The 26419-nt window shown below is 40.3% G+C and overlaps 1 protein-coding gene across 24 annotated transcripts in view; it reads right to left on the bottom strand.

The window, feature by feature from the left end:
* lrrfip2 (leucine rich repeat (in FLII) interacting protein 2) overlaps positions 1-26419 on the bottom strand; it is a 113928-nt gene that overhangs the window by 64850 nt on the left and 22659 nt on the right. For 13 of the 24 annotated variants that reach the window (XM_053232588.1, XM_053232585.1, XM_026936128.3 and 10 more), the window contains exons 3-4: positions 4723-4809; positions 3778-3834 (exon numbers count right to left, since the gene is read on the bottom strand). In XM_053232588.1, coding sequence (XP_053088563.1) covers positions 3778-3834; positions 4723-4809 — 144 coding nt within the window. The remainder of the gene's footprint in view (positions 1-3777; positions 3835-4722; positions 4810-26419) is intronic. The other 11 variants (XM_026936136.3, XM_053232584.1, XM_053232586.1 and 8 more) reach the window with 1 other exon arrangement.

Below are 26419 nucleotides of genomic sequence, written 5' to 3'. Positions count from 1 at the left end.
AAATTCTTTATACTAACACATATAGCCACAAAAAATAAGTTTACCCAGTTGATTGTTAGTTATTTACAGACCTACAGACATACTATGAATTCCTTTGTGAATTTGCAGATTTCATCTCAAACCTGGTTGTTTCTTTAGACAAAGCATTAATTGGTAGAGACTTTAATATAATTTTGATAATCCAGAAGACCTTCTGAGAACAGCAGTTGTTTCCGTTCTAGATTCAGTAAGGGGTTAATCGGAACATAATAATAGGACCCACTCATAATGGTGATCACTCTTGATCTAATACTAACGTTCAGATTAAATATAGAAAATATAGTCACCTTTCCACAGTCTGAAGCTATCTGAGATCATGATCCCATCTCATTTAAAATGTGTCTTAGTAGTAATATATGTGCCGTGCCATGCTACCATGTCAAATGCACATTCACATCAGCTACTGCACAGCGTTGTATCAATAATCTCCCAGAGATATCAACTAGGATTGGTGATCTGACCACACAGAATTCTATCAGGCAACTGAATGCTTAGAGTCAATGTTCTGCTACACTCTAGATAATGTAGCTCCACTTAAAAGAAAAACAATTTGAAATAAAAAACTAGCACCCTGGTATAATGATCACACACGACGAACCTTAAAACAGACCATTCGAAAATTAGACCGTAATATATATATATATATATACACAGACACACACACACACACACACACACACGCACACACATTTATTTACCTCTAGGTAAAATTTTTCGTAAACATGGTATTAGCTTCCACTGTTATGCTGATGACACACAGTTGTATGTTTTAGCAAAGCCAGATGTGAGACACCAGCTTAAAAAAGTTGAGGAATGTGTAAAGGACATTAGTCACTGGCTGCTTATTGACTTCAATCCACTTAAGTTTGACAAGACAGAAGTACTTGTGATAGCACCACATACAGCTAGAAGTAAGCTTTCTGACTACATAGTGACTCTGCCCTTAAAAGTGAAAAAGTGAAGTGACGAGTAGTCAAGTATGGTGACCCATACTCGGAATTTGTGCTCTGCATTTAACCCATCCAAGTGCACACACACAGTAGTGAACACACACACACCGAGAACACACACACGGAGCAGTGGGCAGCCTTTTTTGCTGCAGCGCCCGGGAAGCTGTTGGGGGTTCAGTGCCTTGCTCAAGGGTCTCACCTCAAGCTGTAAAAGACCTTATTGTGATTATTGACTACAGTCTTTCATTTGAAGCTCATGTGGATAATATTACTAGGATACCCTTCTTTCATCTCAGAAATATTATACTAAGATAAGAAATGTCACTACATGATGCAGAAAAAGTAGTTCATTCTTTTGTTACCTCTAGGTTGGATTATTATAATGCCTTATTGTCCGGATCTTCCAGTAGATGCATAAACAAGCTCCAGTTAGTCCAGAATGCAGCAGCAAGAGTCCTTACTAGAACCAAAAGACTGACCACATCATCCCTGTCTTATCCACAATCAAATTTTGCATTGATTATAAAACAGTACTATTGACATTTAAAGCACTGAAAGGTCTCGCGCCACAGTACCTGTGTCTGTGTTACATTCTGGCTCTCCTTTTAGTTATGCTGTGATAGCTAGTCTTGCCGGAGTCCCTCCTTGAACATTCTGGCTCTCCTTTTAGTTATGCTGTGACAGCTAGTCTTGCCAGAGTCCCTCCTTGCACTCTACACACAATGTACATTGTTCTTAACCATTAAGCATACCTAATAGTCTGTGTTTCTTTCCCTCTCTGTTGAGCTACACATGCTACCAGTGATCCTTACCCCTTCTGTTCTCCAGACCTGCCTGATCCATCCTGATGCCCTACTTGTGGCTGGAGTTTTCATCACTTGGAAACCATTCACTGCTGTTGAGGATGGCCCCATATGTACAGCCAGAAGACACATGAGACTACTGTGGATGGTACCACTCAAACCACAAAGATGGATTTGGACTGCAATTGATACAAACAGTTTTGCAACGATGGCTTAGGACTGCAATTGCTACGATAGCTTTAGGACTGCCATTGACACGAACAGTTCTGCACTCAAGTCTCCATCAGTGAACAGTTGATAACTTCAACAAAATACACTTCATGTTAAAACTATAATGAATTTCCTGGTTACACAACTGCACTTTTTGACCATGTGGTACACAGTTATAGAAGGGAATTATCTATAATCATATTATCCAGTGTCTCCCACATGTGACATTTACCTTTCCACCGTTGCCTCTGGCTTGGTCTTTGGAAAAAAATTATAAATTTAAAATTTATATCCGGAATTCTGTGACACTGTCCATTGTTAAAAGCATTATACAAATAAAAATTGAATTGACTTACATTTTTCTCATTTTTTTTTTTTTATACAATTGAGCAGTTGATGGTAAGCTCCTTGCTCAAGGGCCCAACAGTGGCAGCTTGGCAATACTAGGATTTGAACTAACAACCTTCCAAACGAAAGTCCAATGTTTTATCCACTGAGCTACCATGGCCCAGATAGCCCCTTCACCCCCCGCCCCCTATAGCCAATAAAGCATTGTTTTTGATGCACTCATCCATTTTATAGTATCACATTAAAAGAAAACAGAAGTATCTACGAAAATTTTGCTGTCGTGTTTGTGCATATTTTGCAATCAAAGCTGAGTTTTTAAGTTTAATTGAGCAAATGTATATTTGGCACCATTTCAGTGTTGCTGGAGTAGTTTAACTTTTGTCAGCATGCAGGAATGTATGAAAACATGAATCAGATAACAGAAAACATGTCATAGAATACACTTAATTATTGCTCATGTTTGTTGAATAGTATTACTACTAGTTCTCCAGCCAATTTTAATCATTCTGTTTCATGTAATGGCATTGCTCATGCTTAGGCTTTAAATGCACACAGACTTGATCATGGCACTTACCAGAATGCCAGAGCTTTATTTACTTTAACATCTGCGTCCGTTTTCTCTTCCACTAAGGAGAAATATTTGTTTTGTGCCCAGGTACCCCTAGGCCTGAGGCTGGTAACACTGACACATGTAGCCAGTTATCTGAATGAGACATGCACTCCTTCATTCAGACATGGATTTGCTACAGAACTGTCAAAAGCTTTAGGTGCCTGTTGGAATGCACATTCATGAGACTCAACTGTTATGTCCAAATTGAAACATAGAAAAATGTAAAAATGAACATGTAAAAATGACAGAACACTGTTCCCGAAAATAATTTGTGGAGATGCAATTTAAAATCTAAGTGTGGGTCCTTTCCGATTCACTATAATGGGAATGTGCGAGGTTAAAAAATGTATTACAGTTAGCCACTGAAGTGCCTCAGAGACATTTTGCTTTCACTTTTGAATCCCTGTTATGATGCCCACCCAACAGTCATAGACAGGCAGAATTAACTTAACGCTTGTGAACAAATGTTTCCCTCAGAAAACATATTTATGTCATTATTTATGGATGTGCACCAGAAATTAAAATATTTCAAAAAAAAAAAAAAAATCTAAAAAAAAAAATATTTCTAAAAAAAAAAAGGAAACAAACCACTTACATTTGTAAGTATGAGTATTCAGTATAATGTATGTAGGTTTTTCAACAGCATACAATTGTGACTGAGATACATACTACAATCAGCAAACTACATGCAAGCATACATGCTTCATACCATTAATGGCAGTGGTTTTGCCTATTGTCGCATATACCATATTTGTTAGACTCTCATAATGTATCCAGTTAGTGAACAAAGCCACGCATTCCAAAACTAATGTCATACCATCCACTGCTGAATATGTCCCCACTTTTTACTAGAAGATGAGTGGTGGTAAGTGAACTGTGAAGGAAAAACAAAGAAGAAAAATCTTTCTGCAGCTCACTGGAACAAATGTGGCTTGTGAGTTTATAAAGGGGGAAAAAACAAGTCATTTCAGGTTTTATTATACAAAATGTAAAGAAAAATAATAAGTATATGATCTGTTATTTAATGATGCACAGCTTACAAAATGTTCTAAAACTGTAAGAAACTAATGACAATGTAAACTACATCATATTTAAACAGGTACAGTCAGATGCACGTTAAAAACAAACTACAGAGGTTGAATTAACTATAACTACATATTTTAAATCATCACCACATAATGCAAGAATACACAAATGCAATACCACCATTAAAAATGTTTATATAGATAAAGATGAGACTCCACTTTCAAAACTCCTCTCTGTCAGACTCACACTTTGGAAAGAACACCACCAACCAATGACCTTTTCAAAACATTTTTAGTAAAACTCTGTTTGTTCTTCCGCCCAGCAAACATGGTTATTTGGAGAAAATTCATTCCACGTAAGTAATAAATTTTTCATAATTTACATCATAAAGCATCACAGTGAACTTGATCATGTGCAAAGACAAAAACAAAAAAAGCTGATGTTAAAAAGCCATAATCTTAAAGAAAATTTTAAAGAAGAAAAGTTTTTAAAAAAACATACTTTATCCCATAGAGGATTGCAAAAGGGTCAAGAAAACATACAAACAACTGGACATGGCAGACCTATGGGAATATTTTACCATCATGTGCAGAAACTTTTTGCACCTCTGTTGTGAGTATATTTGGGCATGTCATTGAAATGTCATTTGAAATGTTCTCCCTTTTTTTCTATACACATTGTACACACAATATGCATTTTACCATACCAGTCTAATGGCTGAGAAGTTGTTAATTACCTCTTTTTGTTGTCGCTCCAGTTCTCTCATTCTGATGTCACGTGCTTCCGCCCTGGCAGCTCGCTTTGCTGCAAGTCTGGCCTCTGCCTACAGAAGAGAAGAAACCAAAATGGCACAATAAGCAAACTTTTGACCCAAATGACATACATATTACATGGACTAGGACCACTGATATTTCTAAAAATGTTCTGTGGTTAGAGCACCAGGATCACAAGTGAATGTTTTCAAATGTACATTTGATCATACCATAACTCTCAGTCTAGATATGTATGATATAACAATTTCATGCCTATGTGGTCTTACACTGTCACAATGTCCAGTGACATATACTCTAATTACATTCTGCATTTTGTGTAGGCGTTGTTACTCAAAATACATCAGAAAAGTGTGCCTCCCCAATATAAAATGGGCAATGAGCCAAATGACGTAAATCTGGAAGTAAAACCAGGTAGTTCCTGGGTTCGAATTGTTTGCCGGTGAGTTTCTTGCTGGTGTTGGCATTTAAACTATACCGTTTTTTCCTTTTTTCATTAATAATTTTGTGCTATTGTTCTCATTTGTTGTGTTTTTCACTTTCCCCTTCTGCCACATTTTCATGTTCTTAAAGAATGTTTTTGGGTTTTATTGTCTAAAGACAGAGAGTGGAGGCCATCCATGTTGAATCTGACAAAATCTCAAGAAATCTTCGACTAAGGTGTGTTAAACACTCAAATGGCAAGCATTCAGCTTGTTCAGTGGGCCGAGTGCAGGATGTTTAGTCTTTCTTCCTATGTCGTTAGAAATAACTTTATTTGTGATAATTGTAAATTATTTAGCTCTCTGACAGAGAAGACTGTAGCATTAGATGTGTGCATCCAGACAGAATCCAATTGTTAGCAAGAGTAGGGCCTTTCACACCATGGAATCCTTTTCACAGTACCTGAACTAATTGTGGAACTACCCACTTTTTGGCGTTTTCACACCTCTGGAACTGGGTGCGATTTTAGTACCGGACTGCCTTTTTCGAGAACCAAATTAGCTCCTACTCCGGAGCAGGGTCTAACCAGCACAACTGGTACTATCCGTGACGTAAGTAGACGCTGATTGGCCAAGCGCGTACGGAAATGCCCTCACCCGCCATGATTTAAAACGCCGTGTAAACATACTGTAGTGTCAACTTATTTCGCAAGTATGGAGAACAGCGATAGATGGACGCGAGACACGACAAAAACACAGCTCAGATCACAGCGTCCTCCATCCTCCGGTTGTTTACGTTGTTGTTCTTTGTTTCCGTTGCTGAACGCCATGCACAAATGGCGTCGCTGTCGACCGGCTTACGTCACTTCCTACTGCCCACTGTCGGTGCGAATGCAACCCTTTAAACGGTACTGGGAAATAGTTTGTGTAAAATCGCCCAGTACTTTAGTACTGTAAATTTAGTTCTGGAACTACAGTGGTGCGAAAGGCCCTAGTGAGGGCATCTTAGTTTCTGTAGGGGAAAGTCTGGATGCCTCAGACGATGTTAGCAATCCCCCCGACTCCGGCATTAGAGCCCTCACATCAGGGCAATCCGGTGACGACTCGGCGGCATAATTGCAACGCCAAAGCTAATGCTCACCCACAGAAGCACCAGTCCTCTCCGCTTCACGTGTCAAACAGATTTTTTTCTACGCAGGGAAGCGCACACTGAGAAACCTGAAAGACATATGGTTATAGGAGACTCTGTCTTAATGGATGTGAAATTAGCTAGGCCTTTAGGGGCACAAGCAGCACTAGTTAGGTGTACACCGGGAGTCAGGGTACCAGACATAGCAGGTAATCTTAGGCAAGCATAGGTTTTCAAAAGTAGTTTTTCAGGTAGGAGCGAATAACACACACCTTCGTCAGTCATAGGTTACTAAGAGTAGCATTGTAGAGGTGTGTAAATTAGCGAAGGCAATGTACAAAGCAGTAGTATGCTCTGGCCCCATCCCATTACGATGTGCCAATGTAGCTTAAAGCAGATTACAGTCGTTGAACTGCTGGATGTACAGGTGGTGGTCTGAAAACAATGTGGGCTTTATAGACAATTGGAGTAGTTTTGAGGACAAGGCTGGCCTGTTAGAGCAGGGGACGGTATCCATCCCACTCGGGAAGGTGCTGCTCTCATTTCTTGCAGCATGGCACATAGTCTCAGGACAGGCCTAATTAATCAGTGACAATCCAGAGCCAAGGCCAGGGAGTAGACAAGCAGGCTAAACCAACCTTCTGTTAGCTGCACTGAGTCATCACTCAGGTTCCACCATATTGAGACTGTGTCTGTTCCCCAAGCTAAACAAAATGTAGTAAAAAAAAAAAAGAGTTTGTTTTGGTAACCTACTTAACATAAAATTATATCATACTGAATGCACAGCCAGCACCTTTGATCTGAAGATAGGACTGTTAAATATTAGATCTCTTACATCTAAAGCACTTCTTTTTAATGAAACTATTACTGAACAGGAGTTTAATGTACAGTGTTTAACAAAAACATGGATTAAATCAAATGAGTATGTAGCATTATATGAAGGCTAGTCCTCCTGGATACAGTTATATGCATCATCCCCGTTTAACTGGCAGTTAAGGTGTTGCAGTTATTTATAATGATAAGCTAGGTGTCAATCTAGGCGTCACACAAAAACCCAGACATAAATTCAATGCATTTTAAGTTCTTTTCACTAACATAACATATTTAGCCACAAAAAATAAGTCTACCCAGTCACCCAGTTCCACTAATTACAGACCCCCAGGGCCATATTCTGAATTCCTTTGTGAATTTGCAGATTTCACTTCAAGCCTGGTTTCTTTAGACCAGGGGTGGCGAACCTGTTTGGCATAAAGAGCCAAAAAAAAAAAAAAAACTTTATCACTGCAAAGAGCCACACAACAGATGTGCAAACAACAGTATATCACAATAACTTATGCGCCTAATTACACAACACAATAGTTTGAACACATGGATTTAAATCAGCCTACCTCCTTTTACTTGACTCAGTGGGACACCTGACAGTCCTTGGTTTCCACAATCTTTTTTAGGTCTGGCTTGTATTCAGTTGTGGCTACTCGTACTAACTCTTTCACATGTGTCAGTAAGAAGAGAGCGATGCTTTGATTGCATGGAAGGAGAGCCTCATGAGCTACAGAAAATCTCTTAGTGCTGCTAGAATGTATCTCTCCACCTCAACAGAAGAAAACAAAAATAATCCTAGAGTCTTATTTAATACTGTAGCAAAATTAACTAGGAATAAGACCACCACAACATGTAGTGGCAATGACTTCATGAATTTTTTCAATGGCCAAAAAAAGTACCTAGAGTACTAGATCCCTTACCTACATGTTTCTTCAAACAGATAATACTAGAAACAACCTCTTCTAAAAATAACTATTTATTTCCTTAGCACTGGCTATGTACATAAATCTTTTAAACTAGCAGTTATCAAACCCATGATTAAAAAAAACCTGACCTCAACCCCTGTCAGATGTCCAACTATAGTCCAATATAAAACCCCTTTATCTCCAATATCCTAGAAAATGGATCTCATGCAGGGCTGAGCTGTGCGGGCTTCCGGGAGCGATTCACTCAAACCGGTGCCGGCATTAAAAAAGGCAGTTTTTTGCCATTAGAATATTGTTTTTGAGTGGTTTGCTTGTGGTTTGCCCATGGCAGTTGAAGCACTCGTAAAAGGCTGCTCCCCATGAACTAAAAATAACAGAGAGGGGTTTTGACGTCATGCGCATGCGATGAACTGTCTTTACTGTTAAGTGGGCTTTGATAGATAGCAGTAAAACATGTAAATACAGTCAGGTCCGGAAGTATTTGGACAATGACGGAGTTTTTGTGATTTTGCCTTTATACACCACCACAATGGATTTGAAATAAAACAATAATTATGTCATCTAAGTGTAGACTCAGCTTTATTTTAAGAGGAAAATATGGCATTTACCATTTAGGAATTACAGCCATTTTCAGGGGCTCAAAGGTATTTGGACATAAGTGACAAGTGACATAATTGTAAATATAACCATAATTTTAATACTTGGATGAAAATCCTTTGCAGTCAATGACTGCCTGAAGTCTGGCGCCCATGGACATCACCAAATTCTGAATTTCCTTCCTGGAGATGCTTTGCCAGGAGTACCCAGAGGGAAGCCAAGAAAGAGATAGAAAAAGAAGTTTAAAGAAAAAGTTTAAAAGACAATTGAAAAGGTGGAAACAAGAGACTGAAAGAGATCCGGAAGGTGATCCCCCAGTGACCACATTGTTCAGAAATGCTGTGATGGATGCCATGCCTCCGGCAGCAAAAAGCACGCTTGAAGAAGGGGTCGTCTGAACTCTAAAACACATAGGGAATTCTGTGACCATGTGGCTCATGCAGTAGAGTATTTCAGGAAAATGAACAAAAACTCAGAGGGCAAGAGAGAGACATGCAACGAAAACTAGCACAACTCCAGATTGAAGAATTAACAAGCAAAGCAAAGAAACGAACCCAGGCACCAGTTAAAACCAAAGAAAAAGAGGAAGCAGAATCTTCAGTGGTGATGGCTCCATCGAATGTGCCTCCCATTCCTGCTGCCCAATCAGGCACACTAGCTGCTATGTCAAACCAACAGGAAACCCCAATGCCAGTCATTAACATGTACACACAAAGACTAAACCCTCAGGGCTGAACAGACAAAGGGGACAGAGAAGCAGAGGTGTGTGTTGGGGTTGTGGGCGACTTGGACATAGAGCAATCGTTTTGTACATCAATCCATGGCAACGGCCTTCCAGGGGTAGAGGAGAGGAGAACTGGGTCCAGCCCTAATGAGAGCCTCCTCCAAAAGAGCAATTCCAGAATTTAGTCATTGATTAAAAAGGTGGGGTGATCTACTTAGGTCACTGGATAGGTGTAATTACACTATTAGTAATTGTGTGATTACTCTCTTGAAGAAGGTAATGAATGTGAGACTTAAGTCTCTCAGGGGGGAAATAAGTAGAAATATTGCAACCATAAAATGTTAACCACAAAATGTGTACTCATATTTGATGATATTTTATCTTCAGTGGTATGGATGTATGGAATCAGTATAGTGCACAATGTGACATGGAGGCCTGAAAGTGCCCTATATGACCTTACATAGGCAGTGGTAGTTTCCTAAGAGAGGAGAGCAAAAACAAGCTGTAAGTTTAAGTGAGTAAGGCTTCCTTAAACCATAATATAAGCATATATGGAAATGTTGGGTCTTGTGAAAAGCAGGATGTGGAAGTTTTTTCATGAAAATGGATATAAGAGCACCATTCTGAAGAGTTGGGCAGCTTTTGTCTGCAGACAACTGCTCATTTATTTTTGGAAAGAATAAAGTCTAATGGCATCAACAACCAGGCTCTCCAGAGTGATCTTTGATCTGCATTAATTGCTACAACACTAGAAGTAAGCTTTCTGATTACATAGTATCTCTGGATGGCATTTCTGTTTCATCATGTGCCGCAATGAAAGACCTTGGTGTGATTAATGACTATAGTCTTTCATTTAAAGCACATGTAGATAATATGCTATATATGACATAATATGATAGAAATGTTGCTAAGATATATGTCACTACATGATGCATAAAAACTAATTCATGCTTTTGTTACCTCTAGGTTGGATTATTGTAATGCCTTACTGTCTGGATGTTCCAGTAGGTGCTTAAACAATTTCTGGTTAGTCCAGAATGCAGCAGCAAGAGTGCTTACGAGAACCAGAAGATATGACCACACCACCCCTATATTATCCACACTACATTGGCTCCCAGTCAACTTTTACATTGATTATAAAATACTACTATTGACCTCTAAAGCAAGTGAATGATAGTGCGCCGCAGTACCTGACCAAAATTCTGGTCTTTTTGTTGGTACCTCAAAAAGTGAAGACTACAGCAGGGGGCAGAACTTTCTCTTACAAAGACCCACAGTTATGGAACAGCCTTCCAATTGGTGTTTGGGACTCAGGCACAGTCTCAGTGTTTAGGCTGAAAACCTGTTTGTTTAGTCAAGCCTTTTGTGAATAGCTTTTCTTAGGTAAAGGAGCAGATCTAGGGGGTTCACGGGCATAGAGTGTTTTGGTGAACTCGGATGTTTGGATGCTGGTGCCCCCCCACTCACCCATCCAACACTTGGAAACCACTCACTGCTGCTGAGGATAACCCCATATGGACAGCCTAAAGATACATGAGATTACTGTGGATGCTGCCACTTAGAAACCATGAAGATGGCTATGGACTGCAATTTCTACAGTTTTGCTATGATGGCTTAGGACTACAACTGCTATGATATAGTTTTGCACCAAAGTCTCCATCCGTGAACAGTTGATAACTTCATCAAAACAGACTTCATGTTAAAACTATAATGAATTTCCTGGTTACACAATTGCACTACTTGACCATTTCACTAACAGGTGTCATCCAGATGAGGATGGGTTACCTTTTGAGTCTGGATTCTCTCAAGGTTTCTCTTCGTTACATTGTCTCAGGGAGTTTGTCCTTGCCATTGAACTGAAATGAATTTTAATAGATGTTTTGAACTCTCCAATATTAAAAGACACTGCCAGAAAGCCCTGACCATGAACTTTGATGTTAGTTTGACAGGAACCTATAAACATGCTAACAGTGTTAACAAAATCCTGGCTCTGTCAAACCAACATAATAATTAACAAAAAGAAGAAGAAGGACAGAATGTTGGCTTGTAGGCCTCGCGGTATGAGATATGGAGCAAAATGTAAAACCCTGCATTATAACACCACTATTAGGCTGATCCTAATCCTAATCCTATCCATTGTCCAAGTTTCATGTATGTAGGGTGTGGTCTGCACAACTTGTTTAAAGGAATAATAATAATAATAATAATAATAGCTGCAAGCAGCATTTTCGAGGGCCAAGCTCCCAGACTCGGTGAGTGACAGTCACAGAAGCGCTACAATTGTTGCCTAAGCAATCACAGGAAAACAGAGCCATAATTTTAGGCAAAGGGATTCAAGAGTTATTTGTAATTTCACTCATGATGGGTATGTTATGATCACGGAGAGTGGTGGAATTCTCTAACTGTAGGAGGAAAGGTCAAGATGAACAAATGGTCAGCAAGGTGGCAGTGCTGCTGCAGCTGCCACTATTGCTGTGATCTGTGGAGTTGTCTGTTGCTACTTTGACCTTTGGTTCTGATTGCTACTGCTCTGACCTAAAAATTTTTTTTCTTCTTCCAGTTTAAAAACATCTAAGGTTTTTCTCATCAGTTTGGGCCTTTTTCCCCCACTTCGTGCAAGTTTAGACAGGTCTCAATTCGGTGGACGATTGGACAAAATATGGAGGAGGAGTAGCAAAAATGGCAGTTAAATGGAAGCATTCGGGCATGTTATTCCTAAAGATGCCTACCAAGATCTGGGTCGGTGTGCAAGGTCGTTGATGAGATACAGCCTCACTTCCTGTTTGGCGGCTTCATCGTCAGATTTGTTGGCACATTACGGGCAAAGCATTTGGAATATCAACATTCTTTTGATAACTTTTGTCCAGGTTGGTCTGAATATGATGTATACCAAATTTGGAGGAGCAGTAAAAAAAAAAAAAAACAAACAAACAAACTGTTTTTGACAAAATCCAAGATGGTTGACAGGAAGTACACTTGAATTTCAGATCTTGGTGTGTGTTCACTTCAGCATGCCTCAGTGAATTATAGGTAAAAAGAATTGTGAATTTAGCATGAACTCTTCAAATGATGAATTTTGACTACTCCAAACGGTTTGTCCGTAATGGGCCAACAAATCTGACAGTGAAGCCGCCAAAAATGAAGTGAGGCTGTATCTCAGCAACAACTTTGCGCCCTGACACAACACTTGGTAGGCATCTACCACAAAACATAAAAACAGTCGTTGAACATTCAGGTAACAACACACAGTATTAAGAATCAAGTGAATGTGAACTTTTGCACTGGTTCATTTGGGCAATTTCAGTTATTACTATGTCTGTGGACTATATTTAAACATCTGTTATGTGAAATAGCTTATTCAGGGCAGTACTAAATAAAAAAACAAAATGCAATTTTTATGATCCATCTTTTTTAAAATTATTAACACTGTGCAGATTATGCAAGGTGTATTTAAACTTATGGCCCCAACTGTATATTGCTTTTACATGAATGAATGCTTCCATTTTCCATTTCGCTGCTTGGGAAGTGTTTAATATCTGGGGGATGGTCACTGATACAAGCGCTATGTGAATAAATATGGCTAATAGCAGCAGTAAAACATCTTTTTTCCAATGTGAGGTGATCTGCATAGAAAATCATGGACATGTGTATCCGGATGGGACTAAAATGATCAGACAACCACTGACTTTGGCGACTCCAATGTGGCTGATCTGGATGGAAATAAAATCACATCCAGTAGCACATCCAGGCGTAGCACTGGTACCCCATGTAAATTTAATTCCATCCAAATAGGGCTTTACAGAAGTGATCTTATGTCTCTATCAATAAACACATCCTCATTCTGGTTCAATAGGTCAGTTTAAGAACCCTGTTGAGGAGGTAAGTACAGTATGAAACAAGTCAAACTCGACCCCAATGGCATTAAAGTCAAACTTGATGCCTCCGCCACCACAGCCTACTCTTTCTTGTTACAAATTTGTATGCCAGAAATATCCTTAAACTATACTTCAAATCTGAAGGAAGCTATTGAAGAACAATCTTCAAGAACAATCTAATTCAGACACTTGACCTTGCTGGGACCTTGACCCTGAAACAAATGCCTCCCTTGGTCAGAGAGAGAGCCACCCTCGACCACCTACTGCTGACCAGATACAGGCCACCAGTAGTGTGAAAAAGTTCATGAGAAGAACTCTTGCCTTTTCATGAGGGCAGTGAATTCCCATCAGCCAGGATTAGGCTAAAAGCATCAAAAATGCCCAGAAATCATCTGCCTAATCTCCGCTTTTTGGGCACACTGATAAGGCACTCTCAACCCATCCAACAAAGTCATCATAAAACAAGGGTGTTTGACAGGGCACCACTTAAGAGCATTCCTCCACCAGAGTGTGTGACCTCTACTGACCCGTGCCAGATACAGATGGGTTTACGACCAAGCTATGCACTGAAAATGTTCAAAGCAAGGACACACACATATAGTGTTCTTGGGGGACACCCCAACTGTCACAGTTTCACAAAAGGACCATTTTCATTTGATGATATTTAAATGGAAATTTCACAGGACATTCATAAAATTTGGCAACATGTTGTGTGTATCGGCACAATGATATGTTGTATAAATGTGTAATGTGCCTTAACAAGAACACACCAAACCTTTCTGATCTTAAATAAAAAGTAATATCATGCACTGAAACACTGAGAAAGTTTTAAGGGTTTTATGTAACAATGCTTGCAAGATAAGGACATAAGATAAACGAATGCCCTGCTATCAAATGCCCAACTTTGAGGGGCAGAGGGGGATGGGGGGGGGTGTAATGCCCCTCCGAACACTTCTTAGAAGTAAGGATGACTGTGGAAGTGGGGTATGGTTGATCGCCAGTTTATGACTGGAGGGCAGAGCCAAGAAAAGTGAGTGGTAAGGATCTACATCTGTGTGGGTTTTTTGTAACGAGTACTCTGTGTTTCACTGAGTGGCGGCAAGGATAAAAAGGGGAGAGATGAGAGCCACAGGAGAGAGAGCTGAGCAGCATAGTGTATGTGCACGTGTGTGTCTACATTTGCCAAGTGAGAGAATATTGCTGAAAAGTGAAAGAAAAGAAACCAGAAGAATAAAGAGCCCCTTCTGAGCTGTCCGAAGCCTTCCTACTGTCTCATTATTTCCACACTGGTACCAAAACCTGGGAAATTGAGGAAGATCCACCGTCATGGAGTCCTCGCCACTTGCCGAGATCATCAAGTCTCCACCGGGATCCACCAGACGCAACATTAGGCCCTCCTTGAGCTGTGTTCTCCAAGCCCAGGCAGAGAACCCGGCATTTACAGGACCAATGCCATGTGATGGTAATGGGGGCGTTGGTCCAGGTCCCAACTGGGGCGTGAAGTGTAAAAATGGCTCTGTCCTCCTGCCCTTCAGGGAGATTTCCCTCAGGGATTACCCTTTGGAGCAGACACAAGACGAAACCCTCAAGCACACCTTCAACCAAGTGAAAGTAAATGACGGTCAGTGTGAATACACAGCAGGACAAAACACTGAACCGTCTCATGGCCCGCTTCTACTGGCTGGGCATTAGCAGCGATGTTGACAGGTGGAATGCGGCATGTGGCAAATGCCATCTGGTGAATCCGCCGGATATCCCAAAAGTGCCATTGCGCCCCCTTCCATTATTCGAGGACCCCTTCGAAAGAATTGGTATAGACCTCACCAGGGGTTGGGCGAGTTTGGGTTCTGATCCCGAAAGAGATCCTGACCGAACAAGGCATCACGTTTTTGTCATGCACCTTCGCAAACTATATGAACTCTTAGGGATTAAATTGATTTGTACCAGCTTTTAACATCCTCAGAAGGATCAACTGGTCAAGCAGTTTAATCAAACCCTTAAAAATATAATTCGGAAGTTCATACAAGAGGAAGCTTGGAATTGGGCGCAGGCCTCGGGTGTCTTAGACATAGTCAGAGAAAATTGGGAGGAGGGAACCTTCAGAGAGCAAGAGTGAAATTCAGTACTGAAAGCAAAACTCCCCACATTAGGGCAATTAACACAGGAGAATTTGGCACAGGCACAAGAACGTGAATCCCTGCTGTATAACAGGGGCACTTGGCTACGTGAGTTTTCAAAGGGAGATAAAGTGTTCATATTACTACACACATCGAGCTCCAAATTACTCACCAAGTGGCAAGGGTCCTTCTAGGTCACACAGTGAGTCAGAGATGTTGACTGAGTCAAGGTGAACAGACAGAGGCAGGGCGTGGCAGATATACCACCTCAACCTCCTTAAACCATGGAGAGAGGTGGTGCCCATGGCTTTGGCGATGGTTGATGGGTAGAATAAGGCGTAGGATCTGAAGTGAACAGGCAAGGAAAGCAAAGAAGCCATAAAACTAGGAATCCTGCTCCCAGACTTTGCAGACCCAAGTTAATTACCACTTGTTTACTGATTGCTGGATTTCAACTGTCCTGTGAACAATCAGCAACAGACAGTACATCCCTGACCAGAGGATGAACCCTCTCAGCCAAGAGGAACCTCTGTCAAACTTATTGATCTAGGCTGTTGGCCAAGACCAGATGGCTCACCCAACACGATGCTAAAACTGATAACTACAGAAAAGGGGGGGGGGGGGGAACTCACCCAAGGACCCTCATGGAATGAGACCTTTGTTCTCCCCAGAAACACAAAGTTCACCACCCTTCACACATTCCACAGAACCCAGCTTTAACAGACTACATAAGGCTACTTTACATCTCCTATTAGGACAATGACTTTTAAGATGATGCACCATAGTTTGGAAACTTGTTGCCTCTTTTAATGTCATTCCGTTTGTGTGTCATTCTTATAGCCACCAGGTCATTATGATGCTTTTTGATCGTTTAACAGGGATCATAGTGTTTGTGTGTGTATCAGTAACAGCAGGTATGTCATGTTTGGTATGTGTGTGATCACTATTGAAATTCCTAAGGGTTGGTATAACGTGAAGTTGAGTACGATGTCTTATATGCATGTTACCAAATTCCTTTACAAAGTTCTAACTTAACCTTGTGCAAAGTTTGGAAAGCACATAACTCAGAGACCAGAATGTTAATTAGTGTCAGAGGAGGAGAATACAGTTTACACCCTGCCCCAAGATCCTGCTGATTGGAGCAAACACTTTGGGGTCAACCCAACTGGAAAGGGTTAAAACCCCCTGACACAAAGGAAACTCTGAGTCTCATCCAACACATCGCTGCAGAGAGTCTCATCCACTACACCTCTGCAAGAGTCTCGTCCACTACATCTCTGCAAGAGTCTCGTCCAACACATTTCTGCAAGAGTCTCATCCAAAACACCTGTGCAAGAGTCCATCAACATCTTCAGAGAGCCTTTACCAACATCTTCAAGGAGTTCTCTTCAACTAACAGCTCAAGAGAGTCTCCATCCACATCTGAGCTTTAGAAGGAGCTTTAGAAGTTCATCACAAGGAGATCACGCTTGCTCCGAGACTCCGCATCCAGACTGGTTCCTGCAAAGCCTCCAACTCTTGCCTTCGCACCGCTGTGAACCATTCTTCAAAGTTTTGTAACCCGCCTACGAAACTCCGCCAGGTTCGCGCCTCACTCTGTTTATCTTCCTCATTGGTCTTTCAAGACGCTACATAAGGCCAACCAGACCGCCAACCAATCAACATCGCCGGAAAATTCTTCCGAACAACAACGCAACGAGGGAATCCCTGGCAACACAAACGCAAGTATAGTACAAGTTTAAAGCCCTTCTAAACGAAGCGAATGTTAAATCAAACTCATAAGTTGATGGTTCATTCAGGTCATGGTCTGAGAAACTGCTAGTAACTTGGAATTTCATTCACTCTCTTTTCAAAGCCATTTTCACCCCTGTTTACGCGTGTGTGTTAGATTAGTTTCTGTGTTTTAGAATAGTAATAAAGTCTCGTCTGATTTTTAAAGGCCAGTGTCTTGTGTCTTTGTGCTTCAAATTTATTGACTTAAACTGCCGATCTTGTTACTGTGCTCTTCATATAGTGTTTCACTATATTTAGGATATTGCCGGTGGCCACAGAGGTAATATCCCATACACAATTAATAAATACACTCATTTCAACTTATCGCTGGACGAATAGTTGATCAGCTATTAAAAGATTAAGTTTACAAATTTCCCCTTCTGAGCTGATCTGCTAATCTCGTACATATATTGGTGGAGAATACATCGGCTTAATCTAAATGAGCTAAAATTCCTTACAGAGGAAAAGAGAATGGTAAGTATCTACACCTGTGCAGGACTTTTCTAACGAGTGTTATGTGTTTCAGTGAGGAGTGGGGTAAGGACAAAAAGGGGAGAGATGAGAGTTGAGTTGTCCCAAGCCTGCTCCTACTGTCTCCTCATTTCCAAGCAAACCTGTCAGTGTCACAATGACCAATCAACATTGAGGTGATGAAGCATGGAGTCCTCCCCACATCCAGATTCTAAGTGTAGTTGTGGGTTGGGAAAGCATTGATTCCCGACAATCAACTGCAGCATTTAGCTAATCCCACATCAAAGTCAGCTAAACTTATACTTATTCAAGTACTCAGTGTCCTCGTCTGCGATTCCCAGAGGGACCACCCAACAACTGGATGCTGTTGGCCGTGCATCTCAGTCATCAACCACGGACAACTTTGAACGTAATTATAAGCTTCTTCCCTGCTTTCCCAAGTGTTTGGCATGGTGGTTTCATTCCAGATATTATGACATGACTGAACAATGTTTTGTTCATATGTTAATTAGTCCTACTCATTTTTTTCTTTTGAACTTTAGACATCAGTACCTGTTGATTTTATCTATATACACATAGAGTCCCCTCCAAAACTATTGGAACAGCAAGGCCAATTAGTTTGTTTCTGCTGTGGACTGAAGACATTTGGGTTTGAGATCAAATGATGAATATGAGAAGAGAGTTTATAATTTCAGCTTTTATTTAATGGTATTTATATATACATGTGTTAAACGATACAGAACATAGCACATTTTGTACAAGACCACCCAATTTATAGCCAAGCAAAAATATTGGAACATGGGATTGACGGGTGTTTCTTGTTACCCAGATGTGCCCTGTTAGATTGCTTGTTTACAGACTAAATAGCTCTGAACAACTGCTCTAGGTTTTGGCCTTCAGTTTCACCTGTGAAGACTGCATTATTTGTTAAAAATGATAAGCCAACACAAAGATCAGAGAGCTGTCTATGGGAGAAAAGCTGAGAAAAGAGGGAAAATCAGTCAGAGGCATTGCAAACATTGCACATAGCCAAGACAACAATTTGGAATGCCTTAAAAAAAAAAAGAAAGAAATGACTGGTGTACTAAGCAACAGACACCAAATGGGTCGGCCAAGAAAAACAACAGCTGATGAAAGAAACATTGTGAAAGCTGTGAAAAAAAAAACCCAAAATCAACAGTCAGTGACATCATCAACAACAATCACAGGATAGGGGTGAAGTTATCACAAGCCACCATTCGAAGAAGACTTTGAGAGCATAAATATAGGTCATACCACAAGATACAAACCATTCCTCAGCAGTAAGAATCAGGGACTTCACAAAGAAATACAGAGATGAGCCACAGACGTTCCGAAACCAGTGTTAACTTCTATCAAAGTGATGGAAAGGCCAAAGTGTGGAGATAGAATGGATCTGTTCATGATCCAAATGATACAATCTCATCTGTGAAAGATGGTGGAGGTAGTGTCATGGCTTGGGCTTTCGTGACTGCCACCATAGGTGTCATGTTCTACGTTGTTTAACACACATGGATGTATATTCTTTAGCTCCTTTGAGCTGCGATTATCTGGTTTAAGCATAGGCATAGCATTCTGAGCACTGGTTTCTATCTTACTGCCAGTCATTGAACATCTTACTAACACTCAGGACAAGTAAAGGTATCTGAAATGGCACCTAATTGATCAAATGTCAATAAATTCAAGTAGGCCACAACAAGGCCTCGACTAAGCCATCTACTGAGAGGCCCAATACTGTATGCATCCTTCCCGATTATGCTAGCTCAGTAGCGAAGAGAAAAGCTGAACTCAACGCTGTTAAGAGACAGCTCTGTGACTATCCAAACGTCCAGTTCAAACTTTACTATCCAGCAGAGCTGAGGATCTCTCTACCAGAGGGGAGAACCGTGGGTTCGAGTAACCAACGTCTGCACTGGACTTTATTAACAAGTACTTGAAGAAATTTATGATGGAGCCGAAAGTGAATGTCTGATTTATTAGCTGAACTTTGCTCTGACAGTCTGATCTACAGTTGTATTTGTGACATGACTTTCATATTTGTACTAAAATCTTATTCTTTATGAGCCGTAAATTAACAGTTTAAAAGACCAGTTTGCATCACCAAGACTGGATAAGAGCTCTTGCCCGAAATTGTTTCGCATTTCAGATTTGGTTTGTTGTGGGCTTTGTACACTGTTACATGCTAAAGAGAACTATGCTCTAATGACAATATTTAAAGTCATGATGCCTTTACTACAGAGCTCACAATAAGTTAGTTTGTTTAGTGTTAGAGTGGATACCTTTACTCCTGCTGTCATTTGAGGGGATATTTTGGGAATGAGAAGGTCTTGAGTTGGGGGAAGTTATGTTGTTGTTTACAGTGGCAGGGCTTCAGATGGCATCTGAAAGCTAGTCAGCGGACAATAGCGAGCAGTGCTTGCAACAAGCTAGCCAGTTAACATTAGTGATAACTCTATTGTTGATGATTACCTTCTCAAAACAGCATTTAGTATGGTCAATGTTGTAGCTGTATCCAAATACTGTGTCTGTATATTAACTGATCTGAAGCCTACACTGCTACGATCTCAGAACAGCAGTTGTGCCCATTCTAGATTCAGTAGGGGTAAATCATAATGTAATAGGACCCACTCATACTGGTAGACACACTACTGACACACACTAATACTAACATTCAGATTAAATATAGAAAATACAGTCACACTTCCATAGTCTGAAGCTATCTCAGATCATTACCTCATCTCATTTAAAAATTTGTCTTAATAATAATATACGCACATACAGCGTCAAACGTACATTCGCGTCAGCTACTGCAAAGTTTTATCAATAATCTCCCAGAGTTATCATCCATGATTTGATCACCGTCTGATCCCAAAAAACTTGATCAGGCAACTGAATGCTTAGAGTCAACATTCTGCTACATGCTAGACAAGGTAACTCCACTTAAAAGAAAAATATTTAGAGAGAAAAAACTAGCACCCTGGTATAACAGTCACACCTTAAGTCGCACCTTAAAAAAGACCATTCAAAGGTTAGAACGTAAATGTCTTCAAACTAAATTGGTAGTATTTCAAACAGCATGGAAGGAGAGCCTCCTGAACTATAGAAAATCTCTTAGTGCTACTAGATCAATGTATCATTCCAGCCTAATTGAAAATAACAAAAATAATCTTAGATTGTTATTTAATACTGTAGCAAAACTAGCTAGGAATAAGACCACAACAGAAACATGCACACAATCATTGTATAGCAGCGATGATATCATAAATTTTTTCAATGGCAAAATTGAAAATATCAGGCAAAAAATTCAGACTATTAATTTAAAACCAGATAGTTTTATAACTAACCTTATAGATAATAATAAAATATTTAATATTAATATAATTTAATATCAATATCAGATCAACGATTAGAATGTTTTACTCCCCTTCGAGAGTCCAAACAAATGTCACTAATTTCCTCATCAAAATCGTCAACCGCATACTAGATTCCTTACCTACATGTTTCTTCAAAACAGATAATTCCAGAAGCAATTGAACCTCTTCTAAAAATAATCAATTCGTCCCTTAGGACTTGCTATATACATAAATCATTTAGTTATCAGTCCCCTGATTAAAAAAACCTGACATCAACCCCTGTCAATTGTCCAACTAAAGGCCAATATCAAACCTCCCCTTTATCTTAAAGATCTTAGAAAAGGTTGTCACACAGAAGCTGTGCTCATACCTACACAGAAATAACATTCATGAAATGTATTGGTCAGGATTTAGGTTTCATCATAGCACAGAGACAACACTGGTTAAAGTGGTAAATGACCTACTAGAAAAACCAGCATTTAAAGAAATGCTTCAGAACTTTGACAAGCAGTATGAATTGCCAGGAAAAACATACATTTCCAAAACAGCCATCTCAAATTTGTACAGCAAACTGAAGGATGATATTCTTAATGATCTGAAAGAAATTGATTTTTATTCAGCCACTACAGACATGTGGTCCAGTGCAAATCTGACCCCGTACATGAACTTAACAGTACATTACCTCACAACTGACTGGATTCCAGAGTCAAAGTGTCTAGAAACAAGACTCACTTCAGAGAACCATACAGCTGACACACTTGCAGAAATGTGCATTTTACCAGATTGGGCATTAGATGAGAAAAAATGTCCTGCATAACCACAAATAATGGTGCTAATATTGTGGCTGCAGTGGGCAAACTTGGCTGGCCATGGCTGAATTGCTTTAGCCATAATTGCCATTTGGCTGTCACAAATGCCACAGCAAGTGAGAAAGAACGCACTGCCCGTGCCCTAGGACTGTGTAGGAATCTGTTAAACACTTTCAGTATGAGCTGGATAAAGAAGAGAGGCCTGAAAAAGGCACAGATGGAGACCAACGTCCCCCAACATAGTTTAGTACTGGTACAGTCAGGTCCGGAAGTATTTGGGCAACGGCAGAGTTTTTGTGATTTTGCCTTTATACACCATCACAATGGATTTGAAATAAAACAATCAAGATGTGATCGAATTGTAGACTTTCAGCTTTATTTTAAGAGATTCCATATATGGCATTTAGGAATTAAATAAATAAATACCATTTAGGAATTACAGCCATTTTAAGCGAAGTACTTCAATGAACATGTGAACATGACTGCATAAGGTTACACTAACAAAAGTCATTTTTTATATCACATAGACACCACTGCTTAAGGTAACAGCTGCCCTTCACTTTTTACAGTGTCTAACAGATCTGTTGCAGAGGATGATGGGTCTCCTGCAGCAAAAAAAGAAGAGGCTGTGTGATCTGCTGCAGAACATAAGAGCTCAACACATGGGTTACCAAAAAGAGTGCTTACTGATGCTAGACTGATACGGAACCTACAGGAAGAAGCACTAGATACTTGAGCAGATGATATGGTGGCGACACAACAAATCAAGGTTTCCTTTAATCTCCAAGTTGGCAAGAAAGTACATGTGCATTTGTGCAACAAGTACTGCTTCAGAAAGAATGTTCAGTACAGCTGGCAATATTGTGACCCCAGGTAAATGTTGTCTTAAACCAGAGAAACTCAACATGCTGGTGTTCCTTTCCCGTAATCTACCAAGCCATTAAAGAGCAGGATTTAAATTATGAAGGATTATAATTATTAAATTATAAAGGATTCAATTAAATAATCACAATAATGAATGACAATTATTTAATAAATGAAGCACACAAAAAATGTCTGCAAGCCCTAAAACAGACAACTAATGGTCATAATCCCAAATATTTATTAGACAATTAATCGTCAGCCAAATTTCAAGACAAGAAATTTCAATCAAGACAGTCCTAGTGGTAGGCAGCTGCTCCCCCAACTCACTCCATTTCAAAATTTGACAAAAGCTCCCTTTTGCTACCATTCCTGAGTAACAAGGTTCCACTCTGGGACCTGGACTGCACCCTCTCTATGGTCAAGCACCAGGCTTGTTACTATAAGGCTTGTTTTTTGGCTTTCTTTATGTTACTTTGAACTGTTAAATTGTGAAATGTTAAATTATTTAAACTTGTTAATCAGGCTACACCTGTGTTCATTTTAAATCCACCCATTTAAATCCACATCCCAATTGTACGCTTGCTCAATAAATAGCTATGACTTTGGAAGGTCTCACAGCTAAAATGGCAGATCAGATCAGTCCTGCGACCATGAAGACCAAGGAACTGCCCATGAAGGTTCCAGATGAAGTTGTTAGGAGGACAAAGGATGAAGGAAGTTTTTAAAACATCATCTAAGCATTGAATCTTGTTAGAAGCACTGTGAAATTGATTATAACAAAGTGGAAAAAACAAAGCCAGAAGGGCAATTGTCAGAAGTGTCCAAGAGTCCAGCTGCAACATTAAAAGGGGTTACAGAGTTCAGTATCTGAAATAGGGGAACCTGTGCAGACCTCAACAAATTTCATCAGTTCTTCACATATTCAGCCTCTATGGGAGAGTGGCAAGAAGGAAGCCACTTCTGAGAAAGGCCATGCTTGAAGATACAAGAGCATTTGAAACTAGACTTTGTGGTCTGATTAGACTAAAGTTGAGTCATTTGGGCTAAAGCCAAAGCATAATGTCTGGAGCAAGCCAAATGCAGCCCAACACCCAGGTAACAAGACTCCTGTGATCAAGCAAGTTGGTGGTAGCACCATGCTGTACAGTATGGGTGCTTTTCAGCAAGAGGAACAGAAAAGCTTGTTGCCATCACAGGCAACACGGATGGAGTCAAATATAAGCAAATTGTTTAGGAAAACCTGTTCCAGTCAGCCAGACCTCTGAATTTAGAGTGAAAATATATGTTTTTCCACTCTAGCAGGAGCCAAAGCACAGGGCTAAAAAAACTACAAAGGAATGGCTTGAATAAAAGAAGGTTTGTGTTGTGAATGCGCTGAAAAGCTGACTGATGTCCTTCACCATCTCTCTGAGGCAGGTGGTGGTGCCCAGTTGCTTCAAATCAACAACCATCATACGCATGCCAAAGAGGTCTACCATGACATGCTTGAATGACGAACAACCTGCAGCACTCACTTCAGTCATCATGAAGTACTTTGAGAAGATGGTAATGGGACATATCAGAGCCTCACCTCCACCTGGCTTGACCCTTGTCAGTTTGTATACTGCTCAAACCAGTCCACTCACTTACCCCTAGCCCTGTCCCACCTTAACAAGAAGAGAGCATACAGTCAGGTCCATAAGTATTTGGACAGCGACACAATTTTCGTAAATTTGCCTCTTTACACCACCACGATGGATTTGAAATGAAGTAATCAAGATGTGATTGAAGTGCAGACTTTCAGCTTTAATTCAAGGGGTTTAACAAAAATATTGCATTAAAGAACTTACACAGCCTTTTTTTTTGCAGAGCCCCTCCATTTTCACAGGCTCAAAAGAAATTAGACAAACTGCCAGGCCTTTACTGCAGCTGCCTTCAGTTGCTGCTTGTTTGCGGTCTTTCTACCTTTGGTTTTGTCTTCAGTAAGTGAAAAGCATGTTCGACCGGGTTGAGGTCATGAGAAATTTAAGAATATTTCACTTCTTTTCCTTAAGAAGACCTTGGGTTGCTTTGGCTCATTAGCCATCTTCAATAAACACACATCAATAAACACCAGTGACCCAGTTCCATTGGCATCCATGCATGCCCATGCCATAACACTGCCTCCACATGTTTGACAGATGATGAGGTATGCTTTGGAACATGAGCCCTGCCTTTTCTTCTCCATGCTCTTCTCTACCCATCATTCTGGTACAAGTTAATCTTGCATCAGAACTGGGCAGGCTTTTTTAGAGGCTTTTTTTTTTTTAAGCAAAGTCTAATTAATTTGGCCTTTCTTCTGTTCTTGAGTGTTACCAGTAGTTTGCATCTTGAGATAAACTATCTGTATTCATGTTCATGAAGTTCTTGATTGTAGACTTTGACAAAGAATGACACAAAACCACTTTGGACCGCATAGTGAGAGTTCCCATGAAAAGCTATAAAATGCAAATTCAAAGCTTGAATTCAACTTTTTATCTCCTTAATTTGTCAACCTGCTGGAGTTTACTCCCTCCATCTGCAACTGGCTACTGGATTGAATTCCTGACTCAAATTGGATTGAGTTCTTGACTCATCAACTACAGTCTGTTTGGAGATGTAAGACTTTCTATCTGGCAGAAGATACCAAAATGTCCAGATCAATTCCACCTGATTCCGAAACAGCTTCTTTCCACAAGCTATCAAGACCTTTATGTTGTTTCCTGGGATGTAATGTGATTTGCAGTTCAGTGCAGGTACCATATCATACTTTTGGTGGTTCGGTTTTCTCTGCCCCTCTGTCTGATCAATTATAGGTGCACTAATGAAGAGCATATCCCCAACTGGACCTGCGGAGATCTCACATTTGGATGAAAGGGAAATGCCAACATGCTTCATGGCTCCACCTCCTCTTTGCATCACCGACACCCAAACCCGTGTGCAATAACACTGTTTGCGGTTGTCCGTGTTTTCATCTCACATGTGAGATTAGTGTGTTTACCTATTCTCAAGCCAAAAATCTTTGTAACATACACCGATCAGCCATAACATTAAAACCACTGACAGGTGAAGTGAATAACACTGATTATCTCATTACAATGGCACCTGTCAAGGGGTGGGATATTTTAGGCAGCAAGTGAACAGTCAGGTCTCGAAGATAATGCCTTTGAAGCAGGAAAAATGGGCAAGCGTAAGGATCTGAGCGACTTCACAAGGGCCAAGTTACAATGGCTAGGTAGAGCATCTCCAAAACGCCAGGGCTTGTGGGGTGTTCCCAGTATGCAGTGGTTAGTACTTACCAAAAGTGGTACAAGGAAGGACAAAAGGTGAACCGACAAACAGGTAACAGGCGTCCAAGGCTCATAGATTCAGGTAGGGAGCGAAGGCTAGCCATTCTGGTCCGATTCCACAGAAGAGCTACCATAGCACAAATTGCTGAAAAGGTTAATGCTGGCTATGATAGAAAGGCGTCAGAACGCATAAGTGCATCACAGCTTGCTGCGTATGGGGCTGTGTAGCTGCAGACTGGTCAGAGTGCCCATGCGTAATGCATGTTTTTTCCTTCTGGAGCATTTGAACCTTCTGTAATAGTTGCATATGAGTCCCTCAGTTGTCCTCAGTGTGAAAAGATGGATCTCAAAATCATACAGTCATTGTTGGAAAGGGTTCAAATACACAAAAAATGCTGGAAAACCAAAGAATTTGTGGGACCTGAACGATTTTTCTGAAGAACAGCAGGCAGTTTAACTGTTCAGGACAAACAAGG

This window comes from Pangasianodon hypophthalmus, chromosome 3 (genome assembly GCF_027358585.1).
Source record: "Pangasianodon hypophthalmus isolate fPanHyp1 chromosome 3, fPanHyp1.pri, whole genome shotgun sequence".
Classification (NCBI taxonomy): Eukaryota; Metazoa; Chordata; class Actinopteri; order Siluriformes; family Pangasiidae; genus Pangasianodon; species Pangasianodon hypophthalmus.
Note: the sequence above shows the minus strand (reverse complement) of the source record. Positions and strands in the feature narration are given on the sequence as shown.